The 27649-nt window shown below is 40.4% G+C and overlaps 1 protein-coding gene across 4 annotated transcripts in view; it reads left to right on the top strand.

Annotated features, from left to right (window-relative positions):
• The window catches only part of SYT1 (synaptotagmin 1), a 359923-nt gene that overhangs the window by 237554 nt on the left and 94720 nt on the right, over positions 1 to 27649 (top strand). For all 4 annotated transcript variants that reach the window (XM_075429339.1, XM_075429340.1, XM_075429341.1 and 1 more), the window contains one exon: positions 23118 to 23302. In XM_075429339.1, coding sequence (XP_075285454.1) covers positions 23118 to 23302 — 185 coding nt within the window. The remainder of the gene's footprint in view (positions 1 to 23117; positions 23303 to 27649) is intronic.

Raw genomic sequence — 27649 nt, 5'->3', positions numbered from 1 at the left:
TATTTTAGAAGTTTGTAACTCTACAAGTGATGTGATTTTAGAGACTTGTACTGCACACATGTACAGTGGTGGTAACAAATTTCTTTTCAGACATTCATGAATATCAGTGTAATTTTTTTACCTCGCATTCATTTTAGTAGGCTGCTTGCTGAGACTTCTACCCTCTTTTGTCACATGGCTTATTATCACAACACACATTTTCATGATTGTTGTCAAGAAAGACGGTATTTAGGGCAGTTGTTTAGTTTAAATGATCAGTAGAGTGCTACTTTGAGATCACTTGGGATGGGGGGATTGAAATTTTCCAGTGGAAACCGTTGGAAGGATGTAATTACCTCACTTGGGAGTTGGGCCAACCCTGCAAACTTCCAGTTTCAACAGAAGCGATTGAGGTTCTTTCCATTTAGTTTAATGAGAGTTGGATGGGACCGTAAGGTATTACAATCTTTTTGGGAGAATCCCAGGGGATCTTTCATTGCCACAAAAGCTGAGGATGTTGGTTTTATGCTTGCTCCAAAGTACAGCAGCCCTTGCATTAGCATGTCTCCACTGCTGTTCCTAAGCATTACTGGCTCCGGGGGAAGCAGGCCACCACGGTGCCACTTGCTATGCTTGAGAGGGATCCAGGATACTGGCGGATGATATTGGTTAGCTTTCTTCTGGGTTTAGGTCATCCATGAGCGTTAGTGAATTGCTCAGCTGTTTGGTGGGTGTATTGGAGTGCAGTGGCAATGAGCAGGGAGCAGATGTGCTGCCTCGCTAATTCCTCCCTCCTTTCAGCTTTGGTTCTGAGGAGCATCTGAAAGTCAGCATCAGACTATCGCAGGATTCAAGACTTTTTCAGTCTTTTTCTGGGCTAGACCCCAGCAGTAATTTAATTTTTGCAGATGAAATTGTAGGAGTGCCTTCAATGCTACTGATAGTTCTCTGTTTGGGCAGATTTCTTGAATCTCTGCCTTGGTATCAGGAGGAATTATGAAGTGCTAGGAGCGTACAATGTATCAGTCATGTATGCTAAGATGGATCACTTTTAATAGATTAAGAAGTACTGTAATGACTCTGTTTCAAAGCTGCGTTTGCTTTGGTTTGGTTTTTGTAAGAGGTAAAGACAAGCTATAATACGCTTACATCAACATAGACTAAAATAAATTATGTCCATGCTACATTATAGTTGTAGGTGAGTGTACTTACTGTGTAGTTCCCAAACTAGAGGCTATACCCGAATTGTGAGAATGCTGAATTACAGCAGTTTGTTACGCATTCAGCATTGTCAGAATGAGGGTTGGGAGCCATTAGGAGACTGAAGTGTCAGTGAGGATTCTTGATGTAGCGAAGCAGTGCTGATATTCCCTGCTTTCCCACAATATTTTGTGAGGCAAGGAAAATAAAGGAGGTTTGCATCAGTTTTGTGTTTGTACTGACATTTGGGGAGTGGAGAACTGAAAGCTGTAAAATATCTATGTTCCTGTCCTGATGCTAGGTGAACTTAAAATTGCCTTTTCAAAGGTTAAAAAAAAAAATAAATCAATGATTCTTTCTCCGAGAAGATGCAACATTTACTTCCACCAGACAGACGAGCATTAACAGCAGTATATGTCTTCACAACCTCCATGTCAATAGGTCTGATGATCTGGGAATTACTATTACAGAGTATGTTGAGGAGATGTATGGCTTGTAAGCGTTAGAGGTCACATCTGTGATCTGAAAGTAAACAGTAACCAATTTGTGACTTACAAGTCTAGTTCTTCTCACTATCTTTCATCTGCTGCCTCTTTTCCGTACTTTTTCCTGGTTCCCTCATCACACAGCACCTTCTCCTCTCATTTACACTTTCTGCCTCTCCAGAAAAAATAAAAAAAAAAGTTCCGCCATGCTAAGACTTTCACGTAGAGTACAGTTACAGGAGGAAAGAGGAAAGTTAAAGGCCCTGAAATTTTTTTGACATATGACTGAGAGAGGCATAAGGTTCCCTGCCAGTGCTAGTCTCCGCGCCATTCTCCAGGCTGTCTGTCTGCCATAGGATACTTCTGATGAAAAAGAATAAATATAAAACAATATTTGTCTACTTTTCCCTCTACATCACACAAAGCTTGCTAAGAAGAAGTGGAAAGCATTCAGCTAACATTTTAGCAAAGCAGACTGAATACTGAAGTTTATTTTTCAGTAACTTCAAGGCTAATGTACTGTAAAACATACAATTTTTTCTTGTCAGTGGCAGAAGTCATGAGGGTAGGACTGGCTGGTTTTGCTCAGGACTAACAAGGCTCCTGTCAGTGGTTGCTTTTTACCCCATGAATATGTTGAATGTTCCTGTGCTGAACCATGAACTGGAAACCTCATATTGCTGCTCAAGTGTTTTCTAACTGCTACTAACTGCACTACTAGTTGGACAAGAAGCGTTTTTGGAAGGAGAGTCAGAAGGGAAAAGTGTGTTGCATACAACCCTGCGATGTTGACGGCAGTCAGCAAAATTGTGTGTGACCTCAGATAAGGATCAACAATTGAGACAAGCCAGATAAATCACATCATTGCCAAGTCTACAGAGAAGCAAAAGGAAAATTGGTTACAGTGCTGGCTTCCAGAAGGTTGTTTCCTGGCATGGGCTGGCTCAACTTGAAGGCATGTGAGGCCAATTAAACAAGTACTAGCCACTTGCAAGGGGTATGTCTGTCAGAAACTGCTTTCATAAAGGGATAAAAGGGCTATCAATCAAAATATAGTCTACATGTCGGCCATAATTAAAATACTTTCACTAGAGAGCTGTTTAATAGAGTTTATTTTGGGGTGGTATTTTTAACTCTTGAGTGGCTGAATCTGTGGAAGTCACTGCAGAGGTACTACATCTCTAAGCCATCAGCAGTGAGGTAAAAGGCATTTAGTTTTGCTCCAGGGAAGGATTTTTTCTTTCATCAAGTGTCACCTCTACCATGGTGTGCCTGAATAAATGTAACTAGCTTCACTTACTTTAGTGGAGTCTCCTGGGACAACACTGCCAACATAAGTTAGTTATGATTTGGGATAGATTAAATACTAGTCACAGCACAAAAATATGACCTTCCAAACTTACTGTGTATTGCAGGTGATGGAGACAAAACCTTTATCCTTGTTAAAGGACTATTTCACCATAACAATAAAATTTATCAGCCCTTTTTTACCTCTGCCAACTGCACTTCTCATATACTATAGTGTTCCTTGTAAGTAGCCATAACTTTGACTCTGAAGCTCTATTGAAAAGGAGTATTGATGAGGTCTTCCTTTTCATCAGCTCAAGAACAGGCTCCTCACCACCTAGCAGATCCAGGAGTTTCTGACAAGTCTGATTAGAAACACTCAAAACTGTCATCTCAAAATTAGCAGAAGTTATCTGCTAGTTTCTGGAAACCGTTTCTGAGATTTCACCAAGAAGTCCTAATTTTGCTGTACTGCAGAGTAATATGCTACTATGAGTGATCAGAAGTCGAGGCAAATATTTGCAGATTTATTTCTGAGAGAAGTTGGGCAAACCAATATTTTGCTGCATTCCTTGGTTGTTGAAAATATAACAAAGGCAGCACAGAGTTCAGAGGCAAATTTTATGAAGTGTTGTGCTCACAAGTGTAGTCAAGTTTTAAGTCTAGAAGTTAGAAACTTTGTGTCAGATGTCCTACGTTGTTTTTCAAAATAATTTCTATTTCACCATATAGTGTATGTTATCTGTTTTTTACCGTATATGAATTACCATTCTATATTTACGGTGGCTTAAACTCTGTGCTGATTTAAAGAAAATTCACAGGTGGCTGAGCCATAATAAGGCCTTCATACATTATAAAAGCAGCTTGCCTTATGAGTATATATACTGAGCAAACGTAGGAGGGAAGTGTGATCAAAGTAATACAAGAGTAACAGTAAAGATAAATAAAAATACACAAACAACAAACTAATAAATAACAAATTAGATAATATATAATAAAGAGTAAAACAAGTAAATACAGTGTTCTTAATGCAGTGTATATACAGCCACATGTTTGTACAACACTAGAAGCTCCAAATTGCACTGAAATCAAAACATGATGATAAAATAACAACATATTTAAGAGTTCGCTTTTCATACCGTAGGAAATGTATGATACCACAATAAAATACAGCATCAAGAAAATCTAGATCTGAAAAAAATTTCCCTCATATGAAGTTAAATGCTTTTCATTTTGAGCTTTTCTTCATGTCACATATTTACAAGAAAGAAAACACAACTTTTTTGAAGTCTGTGTTACCCTAAGGCTTTTTAGTGCAGTGCACAGTACTGTTAACCATCAGTGCACATATTCACAAAGGGGGATATTCATTCTGCTGCATGGGCCTCTGTGGCAGCCCGTACAGCACATAAACCTCACCTTAACATAGGTTTTGAATTATCAAAGATGCCTTTTGCAAGCTTCTATAATGGAGTAAATTTCACAGCAGCATATAGAAAAATACCATGAAAATGACTATTCAATTAGCAATTTCAGACTGACATTTCATTTGAAAATTAGTTGTGACTTACCAAAATACCCCTTTTCTATGCATCACCACAGTTATCTTTCCTAGGTTAAAGGAATTCTGTCAGAAACATGCCATGCTTTTTTCCTGTGTAGTAGTAAGTTCACCTCAAGGCATAATCCCACAAACATTGTTCAGTATAGTTTTGCTGAAATTAATGGAACTATTTACAACTGAAAGGACTCAAATCAGAGCTCTACTTGTCTAAAAACATCAGGCAGCAAAGAAAATTACTTTAATGGGACAATTTTGAAAATTTTCATCATTTACGATTTCTTTTTGATAATAGAGCCCTCTGTACATTTTTTCAAACAGCAGACACAATTTTCACAATGGGATTTATCTGTCTTACCTATTACTCTTTTACTTGGAGGCTGTATTTTCGTACTTGGCACTAGTGGGACTACAGTAGGGCTAAAGGAAAGGGAAATGCTGATAGTGTTGTCACCAGTTTTATTTTGTAATAAGGAAAGTTACTAAGGCACTATCATGAGAGAAGGAAGAACATGGCTAGCATCTTACTCAGCCAAAACAAGTTTAAACCCGGATATCTCACCCCATAGAGAAGAGAGCTAACCTATGGGCTTCAGGTTAGACTGCATGGAGAACGCATTACTCATCCCTGTCACGTGAGGCTGATACAGAAATCCTCTGTGGGAGACCCAGGGACTCGGGAACATTGTTCTGTGTGAGAAGTGGCTTAGCTTCTGGCATATGTGGGATAAATAGCTCACTGGTTAGGGTACCAAGCAAGAAAACAGTAAGTCTCCGGAACTCAACTCTCAAGCCTATTTCAATTTTTTATACAGTGAATATTTCATCTAAAATGGTAGGAAGAATCAGTTTGCTGGCCTTCTAGGAGAGTGTCATGTCTACAATATAGTTCTTTCATGCCCTTATTCCATCAGTCTGCTCTAGCACAAAGTTGGCTTGATGTGGAGAATTTCCCAGAAATACAGAGCCATGCCTGTCCCACAGAGTCAAATACATATTGGAATTTAATATTTTAGCAATCTGGATAATACTAAATTCAACATTTTAGCAATCTGGTGAGCCTTTAGAAAGGGAGAAAAAGGAAAATTAAACCTGGAGAGCCTCTTTACCCTGCACGGATTCAGACTCCTGCCAAGCACCGTACCTTCATATATGTGGCTTTCTACAAACATAGTTATATTAGGGTGCAACAGGATCAAGGCAGTTCAGACTATTTCTCTCAGGTGGGAGTATGCAGAGTATCTTTGTCTACTGCAATACTTCATGGAAGTATGTTGTGATGAACTTTACATCAAGATTTGTCCTCCTTTGACCGTCTTTCATCGGAGAGTAGCTGATTTAAGCATTTTAAGACAGTCTTCTAATACAAAGTTTCTTACTTGAATTTTTGAGAGGGAAAGAAATGAAGATAAACCACTGGAATTTATTCTTTCGCGTTGGTCTCACAGCCTGTACACTGTATGCTGGGTAGAGGGTTATACACACTATTTTATTACCTCATGGCCATTTTAGTTCTCAGCGCTAGTATCGCTTGTGGTAGGATTTCAACTGAGAGCAATAAGTTTTCATACTGAATACGATGTGTGTTTATTTGCCAGGAAAAAAAAGGGATTCTCTAATAGGAATATTTTAAAAGAAATCCCTCGACAAGGCAAGGTTTTGATCATGCCTGATTTTGCTGTGAACAGCTCACATCAGTAACGGAACACATCTGCAAAAGTGGTTTTTTGTAGCTGAGTTCTGCCTTCATAAGTGAGGCGGAAGGATGACTTACGGCTTCAAGCTTTTTTCTTTTTTCCAAATGTATCATTTTGCCTAATGAAAGGACGTTATCCAGCCAACGTAGCCTCCATTGCTGTTGTAATATATTTCTGGATACATTATTACTGTGTCTGCTCCTGTGAATGAACAATTCCAAAGCAGCTACAGAGTATTTATTTGCTGATTACTCACCTGCTATTAAAGTGGTTCCAAATAAAGTGAAATGGCAGACACACTGGCTCTTGGAAGCTCTTTCCAACTATAAAAGGAATTCTGTGTGTTCTCTGCAGCGCTCAAGCTGCTTTACAGATGCACCATATTTAATTAGATTAGTTTTAATTAGACTGCAGATGCAAAGTTGCATCTGTGTATCACTGTTAGTCTGTTTTGAGGCACTTTCAGCCAATAACAAACCACCGTCTCATTTGCATTCATTTAAATGTGTTAACCTTTTGCTTGCTGGAATAATCACTATGGAAGAACATATATAACTTAGAGATTAATGTATTGTTATTGTCATGTGGCAGCATATGCAGAAAGTGAAGTAGCCTAAGAGACAGTCAGGCAAGGGAAGAAAAAAGGAAATGGCACTGAAGAATTAATTCACTCTTAAATAAATCTTTCTGAGAATTCCATTTATACTTATTTAAATTCCTTTAGCGTACTTATTTTCCAAGACAATCTTTGCAAGCTTTGGACTTTATTGATTGCTCTTCTACCCTTAATGTTTGTTTTCTTTATGATCTTTTCATTTTTATTTATTCATGCTTCACAGAGCCCATTTTCTTTTGCTGCCTCTCCCTTTCTGTTCTGAGTTTAACTCAGTTCTGAGGAGATGGAGCATTAATAGTTCATTACTGGTAATGTTACAGCTTTGAAAGAACTGTTGATTAGCTATTACAAAGTTCTTAATAGGAGAGAGAACAACTGCTTCTTTAGTTAGTGGCAGAGTACTTGCAAGAAGAATTCGGAACCTGGGAAAGAAACCTCGCTGGACAGAAGTCATCAGGACCATGGCCACTGATTTCAGCAGACTGACCTCTAATTCCAAAGTGATTATTTTTCCTATGCTTAGTTATGGCATTCCCTTTTAATTTTTATTTCTCTGTTTTGGCCAAACTTGAGGTTAATCACTTCAAGTTCGATTGTATTTATAAAGAGACAGAAGCAAGAACTCTGCTGTCTACTTTTAATTTCAAGATTTGATCAGTTTTTCAGCCTCTTTGATCAGTAGCAATGAAATTAATCCAATGAGAAGAATGGGGTTTAATTAAATGATTTTAGTAAGTGTGATACGTTTTTGAGCCATAAGGGGATGCAGTGGTTATTAAATAGCAGTAAGAAAATGTGTCCGTGTAGAGCAGTTGCTAAAGTTGACTGTAAATACTGGAGCAAAATATTACTAGAGTGGAAATATACCAGTCTCAGGAGTGAAGCGTACATGGGCATGGGTTTAGATTGACCACTCTCAAGTTTTAGTGACATTCTTTGTGATTCTCAAAGCAAGTCACAGGTCATCCTCTCCTGGCTTTCCTTCTTGAAAAGGAAAATAATACTTTTCTCTGACTATGTCAGTTAGCAAATCGGCATTCAGAAAGCAATTCGAAGATAAAAAAGCAATGAACATACAGTGGTGTCAACGATAGGACTGTAGATCCACGTCTAGTATAGAACTTTTGAGTTAGACCCTGATGACCATTGACTGCAGCACAGTCAAACAAGAATGTCTAATAATTTATTTGCAGAGCTGGCATAAGGTTCTGTTTCTCTTCCCAATGAACAGAAGAAGCCAGTAGCATTTCAGCACTGAGTTTTCAGTGTGCCCTTACAGGAATGCTTCACTTAGTGGAGAAAGTCTGGCCTGGATGTACCTGTAGGGTCAATCTGTGCTGAGCACACTCAGTGTCAGTAGGACACTACAGGAGGAGGTGGAGGAAAAGGATGCTCTTTCTAGGAATTGAGCTCGCACAATTAGATCCCGTAAGGGATGTAAGTGCCTAAAACGTGTCTGGTTTTCATTTGGGCAGTGTGAGGCAAAACTGACACCTACTGCTGACAATCAAAGGTGGACTCTGGTACTGAAAGGAGATTTATTTCTTTCTGTCATATCCAGGAAAAATGATTGACAAAATTTGAGAAGAGCTTGTAGCTTGCATTCAGTATTACACGGCTGGACTTCAAACTCAACACAGGTGGAAGTCAAGGTGTCTCAGAACAATGAAAAGCCTCCCAGGCTGGCTGTCCAGCAGCAAGCTGGATGTAGGGGTTTAAAATGGAGGGTTTTCACCTGAAACCCTTAGCACATGAGCAGGAGACTGGTTCACCTGTCCACTAAACACTGGGGAATTATATTTCCCCTTCGAAGGACAGATGCCTACAGCCCTTCTTTCTGGGGAATGGGGGTAGGAGTAGAACACAGCTGGGTCTTCTGATACCATGCTGGTTGCACAGCTCACCACTTTTTATGTATTAATCTGAAAGTTGGACTGCTCCTCCAGGAAATGGAGAGACTTTGATTAAATTCCTTCATGAAGCCAGAAGCTCTAATGTATGACAGCACTTCTAACTCATGCTTAAGTCATAGCATTGTGCAGAAAATAACTCAAACTATGAACCAAAATGAGAGGGGAGTACAGATTTCTGGTTCCCATTCTCAACCTTGCTAAATTTTAGAATAAGCAACAATCACCAACTAATACACAGAAGTTGATGAAAAGAGTCTTCTTTTCCGTGGTTCCTCCTCTGTACCAAAGCTTGCAGAGTCATACTTCACTTTACTTTATGCCAGGTTGAAAACGAAAAAAGGGAGATCAAACTACTAGATGAGATTTTTAGGGAGAGTTGCGGTCTTAAGAGACAAACTGATAGTAGTTGCTTTTGCTGATAGCCAGTAATATTAGCAGGGCAAAGAAAGCATTGGGACAAACTGCCTGTATTAATCCACACCATACAAGAACATTTTGTGATGTCCTTCAGGATGATATGTGTGCTCATAAAACAGTCCTTTCCAAGCTTCTTTCAGATCCACATCATCTCTTAAACCAAAACTATCAACTTTGGGTTACAGCTGTAACACGCACTCATGGCCTAGGTGAATACAGGGCCTGACTAGAGCTCGGTAAATTAATTATTCAAGCTAATTAGCAGAAGACCGAAGCACAACATGAGAGAAAACATATTCCAGGCACATTAAATTAATGACTTCTAGGATTGCTAGATAAGCAAAGTGAAAAGCACAGCAACAGTGAGGAGTGTGTTATACTTGTACCTTACAGAAGTAAAGATGAAGGAAACGAGAATCAATTTGCAGGCAGTACGGAGGAAATGTGAATTAAGAGATCAAATTCAGTCTGCAGCTTTTTCAGTCCACAGACCTGAAGAGCTATATCTGTACATCAGCCATAAAATTTTGATGTCGATTTCAACATACTAACATGAAATTCCAGACATACATGTGCAAAGGTTGTGTTCTTGGTTCCTTCAGCAAGCTGACCACTTTTCCAAGAAACAGCTTCCCTGGGCGTGTACAGGTAGTTTTTAATGCCTCTTAGGAGCAGCTTTACTTCTCCCAGACTGAACAAGAAGTGAGGAAAACTTCAATGCCTAGCATTTGCACAAAGTATTTTGGAAAGAACTGTGAGCTTACCTATATGGAACAAAATTTCAACATTTGTATTTATGGAGACCAGAAAAAAGCCTTGGAGTTCTTGTCCTAAGAAAGATAGTTTTCCTTCTTAGGGGGCGTAACTCCAAATTTTATTAGATCTATTAATGAGGTCAAATGATGCTTTTAGGCTGGTAGCTAATGTAAACCAAATCTATTTATCACTTTGGCAGTGGTTCCTGCGACAAAGTTAATGACCATTACAGCATTTATAGTTAGCCAATCAGGAATGGTGCTTTTTGTGCAAAAAGGCAGAAGTTAGTAATCAATCATCATCATCCTCATCATAATAGTGCTGCTAAATGAGCTTCTGAAAAAAGAAGAGCAACATGGCTATTAACCTTAACTGTACCTTGAAAATAGATTTCTTCCTACAAAGGCCACTACTGATATGTGGTTGCAGCCTTGATAGCTTCTTGCAGAATAAAGGAGGTCAAAATATGACGCAAGAGCACAACCCATATTTAGATTCTTTGCTTCAGTCTTTTAAAATAAGATCGAACGCTTAAAAAGAGAAAGGTCAAAGCCTGATATTTTTTTAAATAGCAGGTGAAAACAACATTTTGTGCAAGGGACTTGAGCTGTATACAGTCAGTGAATAATCAAGTTGAATTTCTTTTTTTTGTATTAGCAGTGTGTCTAACAACATACAGATTCCCCAAAACTGTATCTTTATAATAGCTTCTGATACACATCATCACAGTGACAGCCGTGTGCTGGCGGAACAGAGCAGACAGCTACAAAAGCTGTTGTGCACATTCATGCCAGTGGTGCTTTCTTGGGACGTTCGGCTTGGCGGGGAAGGAGCAGCGGGAATTATCTGTTGTGGTGCTTGTTGAGGCAGAGGTGAGGCGTGCCATGGGAGTGAGTCTCTCTTTCCATCCCAGCACTGGGATGAGACTTGAGATAGCTGGGCTATTGGTACCTCCTCCCTTGAGACTGGCAAAGCTGGTATATATATCCTGACCAGCACCTTTGCTTAACAGATAAGAGGTCATCCTGGGGCAAGCCTGGGACTGTTCAGTCCTGCAGCACACACCTCCCAGGCAGTCTGCCACTCTAGAGACTGCACAACAGCTCGCCAAGCTGCCCTGACCTGCCAGGCATGCACCATATACCAGTGCAGCAGAGCCCACACCATTATGCCCCCAATCCCACAAAACGGTGTCACTCACATAACATCCTCAGAACACCTGCAGCGTGGACGGTTTACTCTCTGCCCTTTCCCAAGCTGAGCAGAGTGCCACGTCAAGAACTGAGCTGCCTGCCAGGAATGCTCTCCCACATGCCCTACATGACTGAATCAATACACAATTTGAGGTCTCTTGGAAAAATGCATGCATACAGCCATCACAACCCCGTCTCAGCCCCACTGAGGTGAGCAGAGACAGACGAGGATGGCATAGCACAGCCTCAACACCTGCATCCTGCTCTGGTGCACTCTGCAGCTGACACATGGTGTGAGCCCTTGCCTGGGTACGGTGCACCCGATCAGGCATTGCTGGCCCTGCACCAAGACCAGGATTACCTAGCAATCCTAGCATCCACTTGCATCCTGATTTGAGAGGACACTGGACTAACAAAGTGCATTTAGAAGCAAAGGTGACGGTCTATGTGGGGTGTTTCAGTCGTGGTGACCAGGGACAGGGAATTTCATCTCACACTGAGGGTTCAGCATGAGAGTGCTTGCCATACAACTGTTTATTGGATAAATAGACAAGACTGTGTGGCCTGAAGAATTATTGAGTGAACCAAATTTTTATTTGGGGCATTCCTATTAAAAGCTGTCACCTGGAAGACCAGAGTGAGCCATGGCTGCAATCTGGTTTGCCTGGGGCTAACTGCTATTGCCTCAACAACGCAGGGAGCTCAGGCTCACTTTTGGAGGGCCCTGGCCAATGAAAGTGTCTTGGTTTTCTGTGTCCTTTGTTTCAGGGCCCAGTCTTGGCCATAACCTTGGCCAAGAGACGGAGGTGCCAGGCTGGCTGGCTGGGTTACCTCCAGAAAGAGGGCATTCGTGTCCTCGATACACAGGATGCTAGGAGGATCTTGTTGAGGTGGTAGAAGGGGTTTTTAGCAAGGGCTGTGCACACAGGACGGCTAGGCGATGTGCTTGGACAGGCTGGAGCTGGTAGTATACCAGCCTGGTGCGTTCTCACAGGCTGATGGTTGGGGAAGGGCGCAGCTCTTGTGAGCAGTCAGCTAGACCAAGATGGGCACATACCCACCACACAGGCCTGGGATTTTTTACGCTGTAAAGCCTCTCAGGCAAGACTGTCTTTTTATTTCATCTGTGTGCAATGTCTAATCTGGTGAGGCATTTCTTCTGAGTCGGTGCCTTTAGGCACTACCCACACACAAATAAGTGTCTATTAATAATGATAATATTTAATGAAAGAATCTAGTTCGAAGTTGTATCTGTACATTTAAAATAACAGATCAAGAAATGCAGATATTCAGTTGATTTCACTGGGTATACACTATTGCCTAGCAAAAGAAATATGCTTTTACAGATACATTCCTGTCACAAAAAGAAATACAGCTTCTCATAAGAACAGTTACTGCCTACGTACTGCAGTTGGCCTAACATACAGTAAAAGTAGAAAACCAAAGCTTTATTTCTAGCTGGAAGAAGGAGATTGTTTTTGGTTTGCCTCTTGATTGTTTTTATAATTGATTTATCACTACTACAGCTTTGCAGTTAATTTGTTTTTAAATCATTCTGGACATTAAAGATACAAAAAAGTTCCCAAACCTATTAGAAATTAGCCTTTCTCACTGCTTGCTATACTGAAGTATGCAAATGCTTTCCTGTGGAAGCGAGTGGCAGATGCTCGCTACTAACACCTGCCCTCCCACCAGGGGAAGGGAAAAAGGAGGAAAAGGGTGAGAGACTTACAAATTGGAAATTAAAACAGCTTTACTAATAACACTAATAATACTGATAATATTAATAATAAGAGAAAAAAAATAAAATGTACAAAACCGATCCTGAGTTTCCCGGAGTTGGGTGCCGGGTGCTGGCATCCCGCCAGCAGCTGCCAGGCAGCATGAGGCAGTCCTGGACTGCCCTGGCAGGCAGGAGCTGAACTCAGGGATGCACGGATAGGAATCTGCATCAGGATCGCAGGCAGGACAACGAGCAAGGTCCTCTTCAGATGGCAGCCATGGACGAAGAAGAATGAGACCCTCGTGATCCCCCAGCTTTAAACTGAGTATGACATGCATGGCATAGAACACCGTGTTGGTCAGTATCGGGTCATTGGTCCTGTCCGCCCCTCCCCGCGAGTATGACCCCTTGCAACTCCTCACCTGTGGGACCCGAGAGCTCTGTCGGTGACCTTGGCTGCTATGGTGATAATTATAAACAGAGGCCTTTTTCTGCATCCCTTTCCTACTGTTAGCTCAGCGTAACTGTAAACATCAGGTGTTATCAGCTCTGGAGCGGACACTGTCTGGAAAATATGCAGCCAGCTTCAGAAAAATGCGGTTACTTAGAAGAGCTTAGCTGTAAGGAAGATTCATTAAAAGATAATCGGTTCTGCTTTAACCAAAACCAGGACATGAAGCGATTAAAAAAAAATGAAAAATACCAACAAAGGCTTTTATGTCTGAAAGTATTAATCAATTCTAGAAATTAACTGTTCCCGTGATTCTTAACTGCAGAATACATCTGTTTCTTTGATAAGTGAATGTCAGATAAAAGCACATATATATTACATTGTATGCTGTAGATGAGTCTATTTGACCTGTCTTTGTCTTACCTATCAGAGGGGAAAAAATAGGTTCATTCCAGGCCTTTTCAAGGGCTGGATAAAAGCAGATACAGGGACCTACTTAGCAGCTGTTCAAAGTCAATACTGTGACTCTACTAGTCTGTGTAATGGATAGAGGCAAAAGATCAAGTCCTAAGGGAAATGATGTCATATTTTCTATGAGCAAAAAGAATTTGATTATTTACAAGGTAGAAATACTTTACATTTTTACATTTGGCCTTATTTCACATGGAGAGACAGTAAATTTCACGGAGAATGTCACCAAATTTTTTAATAAGGTGGGAAATTAAATCTGAACTGGCAACAAAGCTGAGAAACAGCAGGACTGTTTAAATGGGCAGGTTCGTCAGTTTGGTATGTATGAGGCATAAATTTTATTTACTCTATACTATCCCATACTTCAGTGCTTTATCTGTGTATAGATTCTAGTTACAATATTGATGACTGGACAATAAAACGGCAGGAATCAGGAAAAAAAAATCATTTGTAAAGCTTTAAATAAGAAGTGAAAAATTATTATCAAAGTAACACATCGTGACAAATGAAGCTTAAGTCTCTTTGTTTATGCTACAGCTCTATAGAGATAAACAAAATTAAGTTTTAAGGTCCCAAACACTGCAAGCCTGGAACATTTTCAGAGCACGGCATGTCATTATGCTCTCTGTGGGGCAGTAATTACTCTGCTGACAGTAACTGTTCTACACTGGGGTGGGAAGTGCCGTGTTTCGGTCCTTTTCAGCAGCAACATCACTCTTTTGTACGAAATGGCCACACAGAAGATGTGGAAGCTGTCCTGTGACTTGCAGCTTGGGCAGAAGCAGAGCAAAGGAGGTGCCATAAGGGCTGAGCGAGGCTCCTGGCGCTGCAGGAGCTGAGGTGCTGGTGAGATGTGCCGGAGAGACTGCAGCCTCGAGGGAACTGCCGCTGGGACCCGGGGCACCTCTGACATGTGCTTGGCTCTGGTGTCACATAGGGCGCTCGATGCTGGGGATTTAGTGTGCTGGAGGGGTTCCCTCTGGGTGAGAGTTTCTGTTGCCTCTATAGGGAGCCACGCAGCCTGCACGCACCCCAAGGTGGCACTTGAGGTGCTTTCTCTGGTGGGATCAGAGGTTGACACCGCACCCCCGGCTGCTATCATCTGGCGCACTTGCTTGCAACGTGCACGTGGCATCCTCCAGCACTTACCTCCCTGCACTGGCGGGGTGCGTGCCTAGGACCTGCGGCTTGCCTGAACCTCGCTGATGGCAAAGATGTAGCAGGGACTTGTGGTCCTGCAACCATGCTCGCAGCAGATGAAGCTCCTGTTGTTTCCTGTGCTCTCCACCAGTCAGTAATGTAAATCAATGCTCCCACAGTGTCTTCTATATAATGCCAACCAAAGTCATTTTGTTATATGTGTTTTAATGCCTGCATCTCTGCAGTTCAGATATAATTACCTACCTCCTTTGTAAGAGACTTTGTGATCTCCTGATGAAAAGTGCTATACATGAGCCATTTTTATTTGAGACCTTCTAAATGAATATTAAATCTCACTAAGGAATAAAACTGGTTATTACTTTCAGTGAGAACTTAGTGTATTGCTCCAACGGTTGTTAATTCTTTTAATAGCAGCTGTTCTCCTTTAAAACATAGGCCATCGTGTAATAGCATCCTGTGTTAAGTTTGTATATGTTAACAGATCGTTGGCTTACAGGCAGATACAGTTTCTATACATTCATCTTGTCAGAAATCACAAATCAGTTCCTTTTTCTAAAAGGACTTTACCCCTGCATAATATTTTATAAAAACAGATGCCAAATTAGCTTGTCCTTCCTTGGCAATGGGGTTTTTATCTAGTTTTAGAACTTGTAACATTCAACATGTACTATGCGTGACTAATTCTGATATGCAAGAAATGCAATTTGTGTTTTGGCAATTGAAATACAACCCTGGCCCTCATATTTTTAGGACTACGCTTGAAAATGTGACACAAATAACATTTCCCGGTGTTCAAAAACTGAGAAGGAAAATAAAACAAAACCAGCATTCATTGTATACAATGAATAAATTCAGCTAAGGAAATCAAATATACATAGGCATATTTGACTTTTTCCCCATCTATTTAATTACTTTTGAGTCTTACTCTCTTGATTTCTGAGTGCTGGGCTTGATATGACTGGAGTATTTTGTCACTTGGAAAATTCCAGTTCCAAGTCAGAGGAAGATGCATAATATTTTTTTCATTCAGACTATCAATTGAAGTTTGAAGTGCAGCGTAGTGTATATGTCACAGGAAAAGTGAAATGTGTTTTAACCACAAAATATAATTGTCCACATGATGGAGAGCAGTCATCTCAAGCTTCTACAGATTTGTTCGTCAGAGTTGGATATTCGTCCTGTGGGTTGTTCTGTCCCTTCTCAGGAAAGTATTTGGCCTCAGCTGCTGTCAGTACATACAGTTTTTGGAAAGCCTTCAGCAAACCTGTCTGGCTTCCAGGTCTGGTTGGAGGCTCCAGCTTGCTTCATCTTCCCCAGCTGCTCAGTGTGCCCAGCGCTTTCTCTGGCAATTATCTAGAGCCTGAATTCATTTATTTTATTTTAAAAGCTTTATGGCAGCAGATATATGAACTGATAGGAAGCATCAGTCTAAAAATATTATCTGCTTGATTAGAAAGCGTCTTCCACTGAAGCCTTTGCTTTCCCTACTATGTTTTCTGTAGTAAGTGACCTAGAGGTTTTGCTGGAATGGGGACGCTGTTGTATTTCTCACGCTGCCCGGCATTGTGGTCCTTCACAAGAGACACGCTGTGCAGCAGGGAGCTGGGCTGCTGGTTCTTCCTCTGGGCTGTTGCGTGCCAAGTAAGGGAATATTGTTCTTTCATGGAGGGCAAGGGAAGAAGCAGCTGTATTTGCTGGAGGAAGGAGGAGACGGAACAGGCAGGAGGGCTGGGAGCTTTGGGAGGGTGGAATGAGAGTTGGCAGCCCCATAGAAACACGGCACTGCTGGGAAGTGCAGCCAGGCACCAGAGATCACCGGAAGGACCTTCCCAAGGAGCCACGTGGCCATCAAGGAGGCTGTGCAACAGTGGCTGAGCTGAAAACGAGCCCAAGAGAGTGGCCCTGACCAGCAGTGACACAGCCGGCAGAGGGGAGATCTGTGTTAGCTCTCTTTTGCTCATATTCTGTTTCATTTTGATTCGTGAGGGAGAGGACAGGTTAACAGAGGAGCTAGTTGCAGTTTAGTATTTATACAGATGAAACCTGACATTTGAGTGTGAAGGCCTTTGCGATCTCTCAGAGGTACTTCCTTCAAGGACAAGACATCTCAGCAGCTTCGCTTCCTCACTCTGGCTGGCGCGCCATCCCATCTTACCTGGAAACTCCCCCACCTTCCTTTCTCCCCTGTGTGCCTCGAGACGAGGGGCAGAGGAGCTGATGAGACTGAGCAGTGAGGAGCTGGGGGAGAGAGGGAGCGAAACACTTTGGAAAGGAGAGAGATCTTCTGCTCTGCAGAAAGAACATATGCTATTGGGTAGATGTGTATTAGCATGACAGAGAACCTATCACATGCCCTGAAAAGTTAATTAATACCCACAATAATAAGCATAAATGACCTGCAAATTCCAATAGTAGGTGTGGGTTTGCCTTTAGGTGAACATTTCAGTCATTTTTTGCATTTTGACTTCCAGCTTTGGGGGCATATAGCAGGCGCATCAGGTTCTCAAGCAGCCCAAGCACTTCAGCTAAATTTGTAGCCATATCTAGGATTACCGCTGTATTCAACGTCAGTTTATTTGCAAAGACTACGATGTTCAGTCCTATGATGTTTGCATAATTTTGCTTGATAATGTCTAACAAAGAAGCTACAGGCAGGAGCACATTCAATGAATGAAGCCCATCTGACCAGTGCACTTTCACAGACTGTTTTGCATGTGGGGAAATTTCACTGTCAAAACACACATCTCTTACCTCTCTTAAAGCTTCAATAACTTGCATAAACTATTCATAGAGATAGTCTTATGCAACTGCACATGTTCAAAAAATAGAGAGGAAGGGGAAAATGTCAGCATGAGAGCATTTGTTAAGATATTTAGTAATGGTTCCTTCTAGTGATGGCTCAAAGGTAGCATCGTTAACTTGAACCACATAAAAAATCTGTGGTAAGTGTAAGATAGTGAAAGTAATGTTCTGCAAACATCTTATTAAAGAAAGAGATCATACATAAGAGTGTTTGGGAAGGGAATACAGCTGTATAAGCCTGAAGGCTAGTATTTAAATCATCAGTATTTGTAAGTATGTGTTTGCAGTTTTTATCTTCCTCTTTTAGAAGTCATTTTACGGTGTATCAGCATTTCCTTTTCTTTGCATTGATCAGCTTTGTATTCCTTCTGCTGTGAATAGTGGTATCTATTACCTGGCTCTTTGCTCTCAGTACATTTTCTTAAAGTAACTTCTAATGAAAGTCAAATTGATTCCCAGAGCATGGCCTCTGGGGAGTTTTTATACAGAAGGTCTGAATATGGCTATATATGGGGTTTGCTTCCTGATTAGAAGCTGTAAGTGCAAAAAGATAAGATAAAACTATGGTTTAGTAGATGAAGACTGCCAGTGCTCTCATGGCCAGGCAACCAGAGCTTGAGATTAATGCAGTGTGCTTCCCATACAACTTTTTGGCAGTTACGGCTTCCTGTTAAGTATCATGCCCCCTCTGAAACAAGATTAATATTTATCAATTCTAACATGCCATGGGCCTCCTTTTGCAGAATAATATGGAAGCTGCGATCATCTGATAGTCCTTTGCTGTCATAGTTTAAATGGTGCTGCTTAATTGCTTAATTGGGAGTTGGTGGTGGTTTGCTATGGAAGTCTTCACTTTGTAATTCAGCTCCTCAATTCCTCCTTGACCTTCCCTCTCTTTGAATTCTAAGCTAATAGAGTTTCCTCTGACATTGCACACAGAAAGGGAAGGAAACTATTAAGATGAAGGTTTTTATTCTCTTTTACAGACGGTAGCACTTTGATGCAGTTACATGTTTTGTGACTTCCCTCTTACTGTCTTTCCTCTGGAGTCAAATGTCCTGGATGTTTTAGATTGTCTAATGGGAATGTCAGTTTTAGACCCAAGGCCTGTACCTCTCTAAGCATTTTGTGCAAGGCCAAGTAAGGACATCTTTATATAAAGGACATAATTTGTAGCTCTTAAATTGAATAATGCAGTAATACATCCTTTCCTTTGAATCTGGCGTATTCAAGGGAAGAAGATTTAATGACAGGTTGGGACACAAGCTGTATTTAGTGCAGCACAGTAGAGGCAAAGCAGTCAGTCCTAAGGACTCAGCTGCCACACTGCAAGCTTTGTGGGGTAATGCTTTGGTTCAGGTTTGCGCCGGTGGGCCAAGTGCGTTTTGCAGCTAGGTGAGCTCTGGGAGTGTATATTCCCATTCGGTCCATCATGCCCTCCCAGATGGCTGCATAACGTGAGTCCAAGCATGGTACTGGCATATGGTTTGGAGATATGCCTCATCAGTGGACTCCTAAGCCCAGACTAAAATGGTAATGTGAGTGCACCGCACCTGCTGTATTTGTGAAATGCTACAAATGCATCAAATGACCTGCAACATGCACACAACCCTGGCTGGCATTAGTGGTAGGAAGCGACAGAGAGGGTTGAGAGGTCTCACAGTTCCTGTAGGTGCATTCATGCCTGACTGATGTTCAGCGTGAGTGAAGGATGCAAAATCAGTACCCAAAATGCCTCGATTACCAACACAATCCTAGTGTTTACTGATTTCAGTGCCCTGCTATGGCTCAGGAGTAAGCCACGTTTCATTTTCTCTACACTCTCCTTTTACAGATAGGCTTCATTCCTGCATGTCTGAGTAAAGCCCTAGAGACTACCCTGTTTGGGTTGGATCAGTAAGACTAAATCAAGAACTTATTTACTAACTGTGCTACTCAGCAGATCCCCTCCTATAGATCTGTCTTTAAGAGTCTTGTAGAATCACTGAATCGTGTAGCAATTCATGAGAGCTTCTTCAAAAGAAGTATTCTGTATTTGCCCACAGGAACAGAACAAATAAAATAGCACTGAAATACCAGAAAGTTTACATGCATGTGAATTATCCTTAAACCGTTAGCTTTTCCTTAATCGCATAGGTAAGTATTGCTTGTTTCAAAGCACCCCCTTGTGCAGGCACTGAGTAAAACAAGTCGTGCAAGAAGTTTCTGTCTCCCTGACACCTCGGTCACTTGGTCAGGATCTGTGTTCTTCCTGTCACCTGCCCTGCTTCCTCTGCCACAGAGGTCTTGTGTTCAGTGGATCATGTCCGAAGACCTCCTGAGGTTTCAAACTGCACTACTGAACCTGATCAAACTGGTTGAATATTGATGGAGGGTAGTCTTCAAGCTGCAGATTCCCTTTGTTGTCCATTTAAACACTGGAAAAATGAAATCCTTTTAAAATCTTGCGTGAGTGTGGGTAAAGTCCAACTGGAATTAACCAATATGAATCTCCAAAGTAAGCCACAGTGCAAAACCAAGGAAGTTCATGTACTGTCAGTAAGGGTTTATAGATATTATTCACAATTGGTAAAAAGGCTAAAAAATTAAAGGCTGTAGACTTGAATCTTACAAACTGACTAGTGACTTCAAGCATTTCATTCTGGCATGTCCACCCTGAGACTACTTTATAGAAAAATATTTTTTTTTTAAATTATCTTTTTCTGGAATTCAAGCTCCTCTGGCAGCATCATGAATGGAGCACAAATATGAAAGCCCTGCAAGTCTTCAGTAATTTTTTCTAATCTTGTCTTTATTATGTAAAATTATTAACATTTACAATTATGTAAATAATGCCTTTGAAAGGAAACAAAAATCACTTCAAAGCCAGCGATAACTGTATGTTTCACTAGTCTTAAGTCTAACATGTACATCCACTGATGGGACAATCTCTGTCAGTGGCAATGTTCGGATGAGCTATCTCCTTGCCAGAGATAGTACACTTTATTGGGGAAAAAATATCCATTCCTTTTTGCTTTTTCAGACTTGAATGTTGAAGTTGTTTTGGAAATGTACATATTTTTGGTTACCCCAGATTTTTTCCTTTATTGCTTATGCTTTGCTTAATAAAAGAGGAAACATATTTTCTTTGAAGAGATAAGGATTTCTGCATAATTCTTGGTGTCTCAGATATTAATTTGATGATCATTTAATTGCATCACAAGAGCTGTTGGGTGAAATTAAATTACAAACAGATGAGAGCAGACAATGCATTATAAAAAAGAAGCTGAGGTATCTGCCAGTGTTTCAAATGCTCCCCAAGGCACCCTACATTGTTCATGCTCCAGAGAACCAAGGCGGCAGTGCCAGAATACTACTTTACACAACGGTTTCAGCGCAAAGGCATACCTGACTTCACTACCTACACAAGCTTTTTCATCTGTACGATGCATCTGTATATATCCTATTAACACCCACATTCCCTGTCTCCTCAATTCGTTGGTTCTCCCAGCTTACCCGTGTTTGCTGCGTCCCTTTTCTCTTCCCGCCCACTGTGCCATCCTGCTGGCAGAACCCCATCCCATATTCTTTGTGCTCCCCATATTTGCTGGCATCATGCTTCAAGCACTGCTGACAAGGCAGCAAAACAAATAGCTCATAAATTTGGGCACAGCATTCATTTCATATTGACATAACTCCTGTAGATTAGCTCAGACATAAAGTATAGTGTTATGTAAATAGCATTTCAGCTGGTAAGTGTCTAACAGACTAAGTAGACATGTGAAGTTTAGAATTTGAGAAGAGCACACACTGCCTGTAAAAGGTGATGGGTTTACGTTTGTGAGTGCTGGATGAAAAAATATTAAAAATTTGTAGGAGAGTCAGTTGTGCTATAGTGTTACCAAACCAGATCTGAAGACAATACAATATCATTAATGCATGACATACAGATTTTAAGTTGTGATAAGTGCAAATCTAATGCAACTTTAACTGCAGAATTGCTGCTGCTGACTCCATAAAATACATCCCATAAACAGCTGTTAATCTGTTCACTGTTTATCTTTTAACATTCATTTGTTTAGTAATCAGTTCTCATTTGTTCTACATATGGTACAGCTTCCCTTTTATAGCAGCTGCATTTGGAGGCATAAAAGTATTATAGAAATTGTTTAACTATTCTTCTGCATTATTATTATATCAGTCACCAAGGACATTTGAATAAAAGTTAGAAATATGGTCATTAAATTAAAAGTAAGGAAGGTGCAAGTGCTTTGACCTCTTCCTGAGTGGATTTTTTGTAGTGGAAGTTCCTGTGACCATGCTTCACACTCTGCTTAGCTCCTTTAAGCAATTAATGTTCTTTATTTATACTGTCTGTTCCCTTTTGTGATTCACTGACGTCAACATGTCAAATTTGATTCACTCTTTGGTTTTGCTCTCTATCATATTAGAGAGCTTTAGGTAGTGCACTGAGAGAATATCTTGCAGACCTGATAGACTGAGTGCATTTTGAGCTTTTTAGAAAATGACAGTTTACAAGATTTAAAGTTTTGTCAGGTGTTCTGGTTAAATGTGGTAGTCAGTGGTCATTAAAGCAGATTCGCATGAAGATAATTCCCTTCTGGAGTACTTGTGTTTAAGTGTCATCTTAATAACTTTTTTTCCAAGAATTGTGATCTTTAACAAGACCGTTTTATCATAGTAAGTGTTCTGTGTTATTTATTCATGCTTCAGCTGAATGAATAAACAAAACATCCACTTTTCTTTATAGGAAAGTATAGGTGAGAATATAGCTATGTACTGAAACTTTGCTAGTCTTAGGACATGACGATGTATAGGGCAAATGCCCCTGGGTTGGACAGTCCTTTGTCCTTGGTCAGTCTTTACTGGTGACTTTCACCTGCATGTGTTGCGAGGAGTCCCTGAGTCTGTCAAGTACAGCGGTGGGCAGAGAAGGGCTGTTCATTGAAACTGACTGCTTGGATCGGACACCGTGCCGGAAAAGGGAGATTCCCAGTCAATTCCTCCTGATTCAGCCACAATGCCAGGTGGGTTGAGGAGATGATTAAAGAAAGAAGCAAGTAATTGCCTATATGTGCCAAGCATTTTACAGATTTGCACAGTGTAAATATTTAGGACATATTGTTTTCAGATGGTTGATTAATCAAAATAGCTGCAAGTGCGTTTGGTATGTGTCACCAGGCATGTAAATAGATAGATGTGTTGAATTGGCATTGTGTATGCAAATGCTTAGTTGGGAGAAATACGCAAATGGTGAAGGATATTTTAGAAAGGATTTCAGCTATTTCTGCAAGTCATTTTCATTGAAATAGGCTTAGCTTTGGGAGAAATGTGCTTGTTTCTAAGCTTAATCCTACTAACAGTTTGCCACCTTCTTTTTGTGTGTGTTTCATTTTCTCTTTCAGTGCCACCTTGGGCCTTAATAGCCATAGCCATAGTTGCAGTCCTGTTAATCCTCACCTGCTGCTTTTGTCTCTGTAAGAAATGTTTGTTCAAAAAGAAGAACAAGAAGAAGGGAAAGGAGAAGGGAGGGAAGAATGCTATTAACATGAAAGATGTTAAAGATTTAGGGAAAACTATGAAAGACCAGGTAAAGTACCTCTCCTTTTCTTGAACACTTGAGTTGCATGTGAAGGTTTCTGTTTGATGTATCTACAAAAAAATCTGCTTGTTGCCTCGATAGCGGCTCTGTGAAGAAGGAACTGGTTGGCAGCATCTTCTCAGTGGTATCACAAAAGTTGAATCTGGGTGTGGTATCACTGATAAAGCAGTCAGCCAATTTTCCTGCTCTGCTAAAAAAAAATAAGCAGGCTTATAATGACTCATGTGGAAGGGACAAGTTTATTGACAGTATCTTGGTTATCCCAAAAACGAAGCAAATGCGAGCAATTTTCACTGTCCTTTTTCAAGACTTTGGCCAGGTCCTAGTAAACTGTTTGTATATCTTTCTAGCAGTATTTCTGACCTTACATGATAAGCAAAAGTAGCTCTGAACTCTAAATCACTTTTTACACGAAAGCAAAAGTTCAGCAGAGAAAATCAAAAATGGGAAGCACAGAAACAAAGGAGAACAAGAAAGGCAGAGCACAGGGACATTCAGCACAATGATGTTGGGAGAATTCATTTTGTACAAGAGAGGAGGAGATTAAAGGTAAGAGGCCATACGAGTAACTGTAAGTCAGCTGAGTAACTTTGGGGGAAAAGAATAGCATAATGCCCTTTGAGCAGCATCATTTTCATAAGGGCAGAAAAACTTGCCCTTCAGATCTGCTTTATACAAGAGAAGCAGAAGGTTGCAGGATCTAATCCTCAGGGCCACAGACTTGACTGATATGTTCCTGAAAGAAAATAAAGGGTTTTTTAACAGAGTTTTATTGTTGTCCTTCCTGGAGCAAACAGTTGAAAGTAAATAGAAGAATGAGGAAATAAATGTGAAGTATCCATGTGCACTGCCAGATTTCCTAATCTAAGAAGACAAACGGCTGTATTATTTGAACAGAAAGTACTGAAGAGACTTAGAGAATTGCTTTGCAAAACCTCTTCAGTAGGAACCAATAACTGTAAAAATATTGCATGGTCAAGTCTGTGCTCCCAAGACCCCTGGTAAGGTTGAGCCAGAGCAGTCCAGAAGCGCTTTTCCAGCCAAAGAGAGAGTAAAAAGTTTAGTCAGGAATGAGCAGTTCCTTCCACAAGTTGGGATTTAGTGTAGAAGAAAGCTGGGCTGAAGGCAGGTTTATTAGAAGTGCAAGCCAAAGCTGGGAACCTGTGGACTAGGGCCAGCTATCGGGAGCAAGATCCAAGAATAGAAGCCTAGACCACAGTAGCTGAGGCCCATGGAGCAGTCCAGAACAAGTGATTTCTCTCCAGCCGTCCCAGATTGCCTTACTGCAACTAACAGAGCCCTGCACAGGCACAAAAAAACAGCTGGAGACCCTTGCATACACATTGCAAGTAGAGCATTTTAGATAGTGCCCTGGTGTGCAGATTCAACCTTGCGTCCTCTTGGAGAGAAGATGCTTCATGTGCCATGCTGGTGTACTGGAGTGTGTGACACTGACACAAGATAAATTCACACCTGAAAACAACTCATCAGTACACAAAATCACTAATGTTGATGCAGCTATTCCAAGGTTAGGAAGATTAGTGAGGCCGAGCTCAAAAGTCAACAGAGCAGAAATTTTGAGTTCTCCCTTGGAAAGATTTTATGCTGATTTTGTTTTCTTTGTATGATGAATGTGAAACAAACCCCTTTTCTTTAAGCACTTCGATTTAGCATTTGTAGATTCTCTGATTCATAGACTTTATTCTGGGCTATTAATATTAAGTAATTGTGAGATATTTCTGCCTCAGCAGTGCGTGGAAAACCAGGTCATCAGTCGTTGGGTTACCCTGGGCTACTGTTAGCCAACTTCTCCCATTGAGCCAAGAATAATTTGGAAGAACTGTTTGATTATGCTTGTGGAAAAATTCCTTGAGATGTTTTTTGTTATGTTCTACCAAAGATAAAAAATCTAGTACTTTGTTGTAGGACAAATAATGTGCAATTTGTTGATTGATATGTATGTGGAATTTGTTCCATAGCATGTAAGGCCATTGTTGTATTTACAATATACTATTAGGTGGTTTTAATTATGTTCATTAGGACCTGGAAAAATGACCATGGATTCTTGGAAAATACATATTTTAAATGCAAAATTACATTATGTGATTAATATTTAGTTTAATTTCTATCTTTTTCATGGAAAAATTTGATAAAAAGCTGAATCGTGTCTCTCGTCTACAGAGAGCTCAAACTTTGAAATGTTGCACAGATAGGTATTTTTAAATGATTCCATTAAAAAATCCCGCATAGTTATTTAAACAAGCTTTTGCCCAAATACTTTGTAATTTAATGAATATGTTTTGTTTTGCACGATTAAACCTAAGGAGGGTAGATTCTCAGTTGATGTAAATGTCAGACCTTTAATGAGTGGGTGCATCACCAACTCTCCAGCCAAGCTTCCTCTTTCCTGTCTGGGATTTCAAAAACAGGCTGTTTAAATTAGCCCCTTAATTTCATACCTAGCAGACTGAGAGTGTACAGATTTTAAGTCCTTGGCATTCAATAACTTTTACCAACTTAATTCCTAATTTGTGAAATTTTACTTGTCTTTTTTTTTGTATGACTGATTGTTTATTCTAACAGTTTAATCTTGAATTATCCATGCAAATTTTAATATACCTAGCTGAACTCAATGCAGTCATAAATGCAGAATATTTCAGCTAAGAGAACTGAAGCACTTTAGAGGCTCTGGCATAAAATAGAAAGGGGAAAAACAAGAATGCCTTTTAGCTCTTTAAAAGCAATTTTTAACATTAAAAAAAACATAATTGAAGATGAAGACGTAAATCTAATATAATAAAGGGCAATGTACAGTACCAAAGATCTGAAATGTTGTCAAAAAAACAAAAAGCTTAGTTCAGTCATTGTTAGGCCTGAACCTGCAAGTGCTAATTACCTTCTGCCTTCAGCTGAAAGTGCATAATAGCAGCTGATAGGCACTTGGCATCTTGCAAGATCCTCGTTCCCTAGGCGCACAAAGCTGGAAAGGGAGTAGCATTTGGTAAATTGAAAGTATCGGCTTCTGGAAATATAATTTCCATATTAGTCTCGTTTTGTTTGTCAAAGAGAACTTCCAACCTAGATGTACACATGCTGACCTCCACTTCCATACCAAATCATCACAGAGCCATATAGCTTGACATAGTTAAAGATCCTTTTGACACAGAGATCAGTCAGCTCAATAGTCACTCGTGACAGCTAGATATTACAGAAAGCAGAAGAAAATTTCGGTCTCTGTTAGAACATTTGTGCTTCAAAATGTCCACTTTCCTGAACGCAACTTCAAATGAGAAACTGTTTATGAAATAGTATAGATTAGGAGCAAATGTAGTTGAGGTAAAGTGGGAGATAAGTTGAATATAAGATCAGGTTTTCAGTCTTGAAACTCATTTCCATTGCAGGCAATGCTTACCCTTTCAAGTTGAGTATACAACTCCAGCACGGGCCACTGGGAGGATTAGATTACTTCTAAGGGAGGCAGATTGTTAATGACTGTACTACTGTAATAAGGTCATTTCTCCATGGTTTTTAATAATGTTTGTGTGTGGATGTTTCAATTTTTATTTCTTCCTTCTATGTCCTCCTTGTCTATGTTGTGTCTCATGACTGTTCTGGATTGTCACTTGCGGTAGGTTTATTTTGCTACTTGGACGCAGCTAGTCTAAAGCTCTGATACATATAGTCTTCTGACAGCTCTGGCACCTCAGCTGAGATTTGTATGTAGTAGCTTTGGTACACACATCAAGAGGCTGAACTAAATTGATTGGGTATTTTTTCAGTTGGATATATATTTGGGGGGAGGCTAGAGGAGGGCAAAAGAAAAGAGATTGTCATTCTTTGTGTAGTTAAAATATTAAGTCAAACTGTACTAGAAAGCTCAAGTTTAAAATTGATAGGCACAGAACCAATAACTTGCTAATTTTATTTCCTTTTTGTATAAATGTCACCATATCAAAAGTAGATGAAAGCAGTATGTATTTTTAATGTCTTCGTTTCTAAGTGTTGCTAAAATGATTGGTACCTCGTGAAACTTGCTTTGGGCTCTCACATTGTCTCAGTATAGTGCCCACGCTTGAAGTTCTTAGTGCTCCATGCCAAACTCTTTTAAGTGGTCTTACTCCAGATTTCTGTTGGTGTAACGGAATGACAACTAGCACCAGTGTTTTCATGAGATCTTCCCATCACAGTTTTCATCTTTGTAACTTTCCAGTCTCTGCCATGCCCCTGGTGGCTCCCAGTACTTTTTTCTTCAGGAAAAAAGAAAGCCCCCAGACACCCAGGTCCAGAGACACTGTAATAGCTGCTGATTTATTGGATCTGAACTTAATGCATTGG

This window comes from Opisthocomus hoazin, chromosome 8 (assembly GCF_030867145.1).
Source record: "Opisthocomus hoazin isolate bOpiHoa1 chromosome 8, bOpiHoa1.hap1, whole genome shotgun sequence".
In the NCBI taxonomy this organism is placed as follows: domain Eukaryota; kingdom Metazoa; phylum Chordata; class Aves; order Opisthocomiformes; family Opisthocomidae; genus Opisthocomus; species Opisthocomus hoazin.
This window is presented reverse-complemented; position numbering and strand designations above follow the sequence as displayed.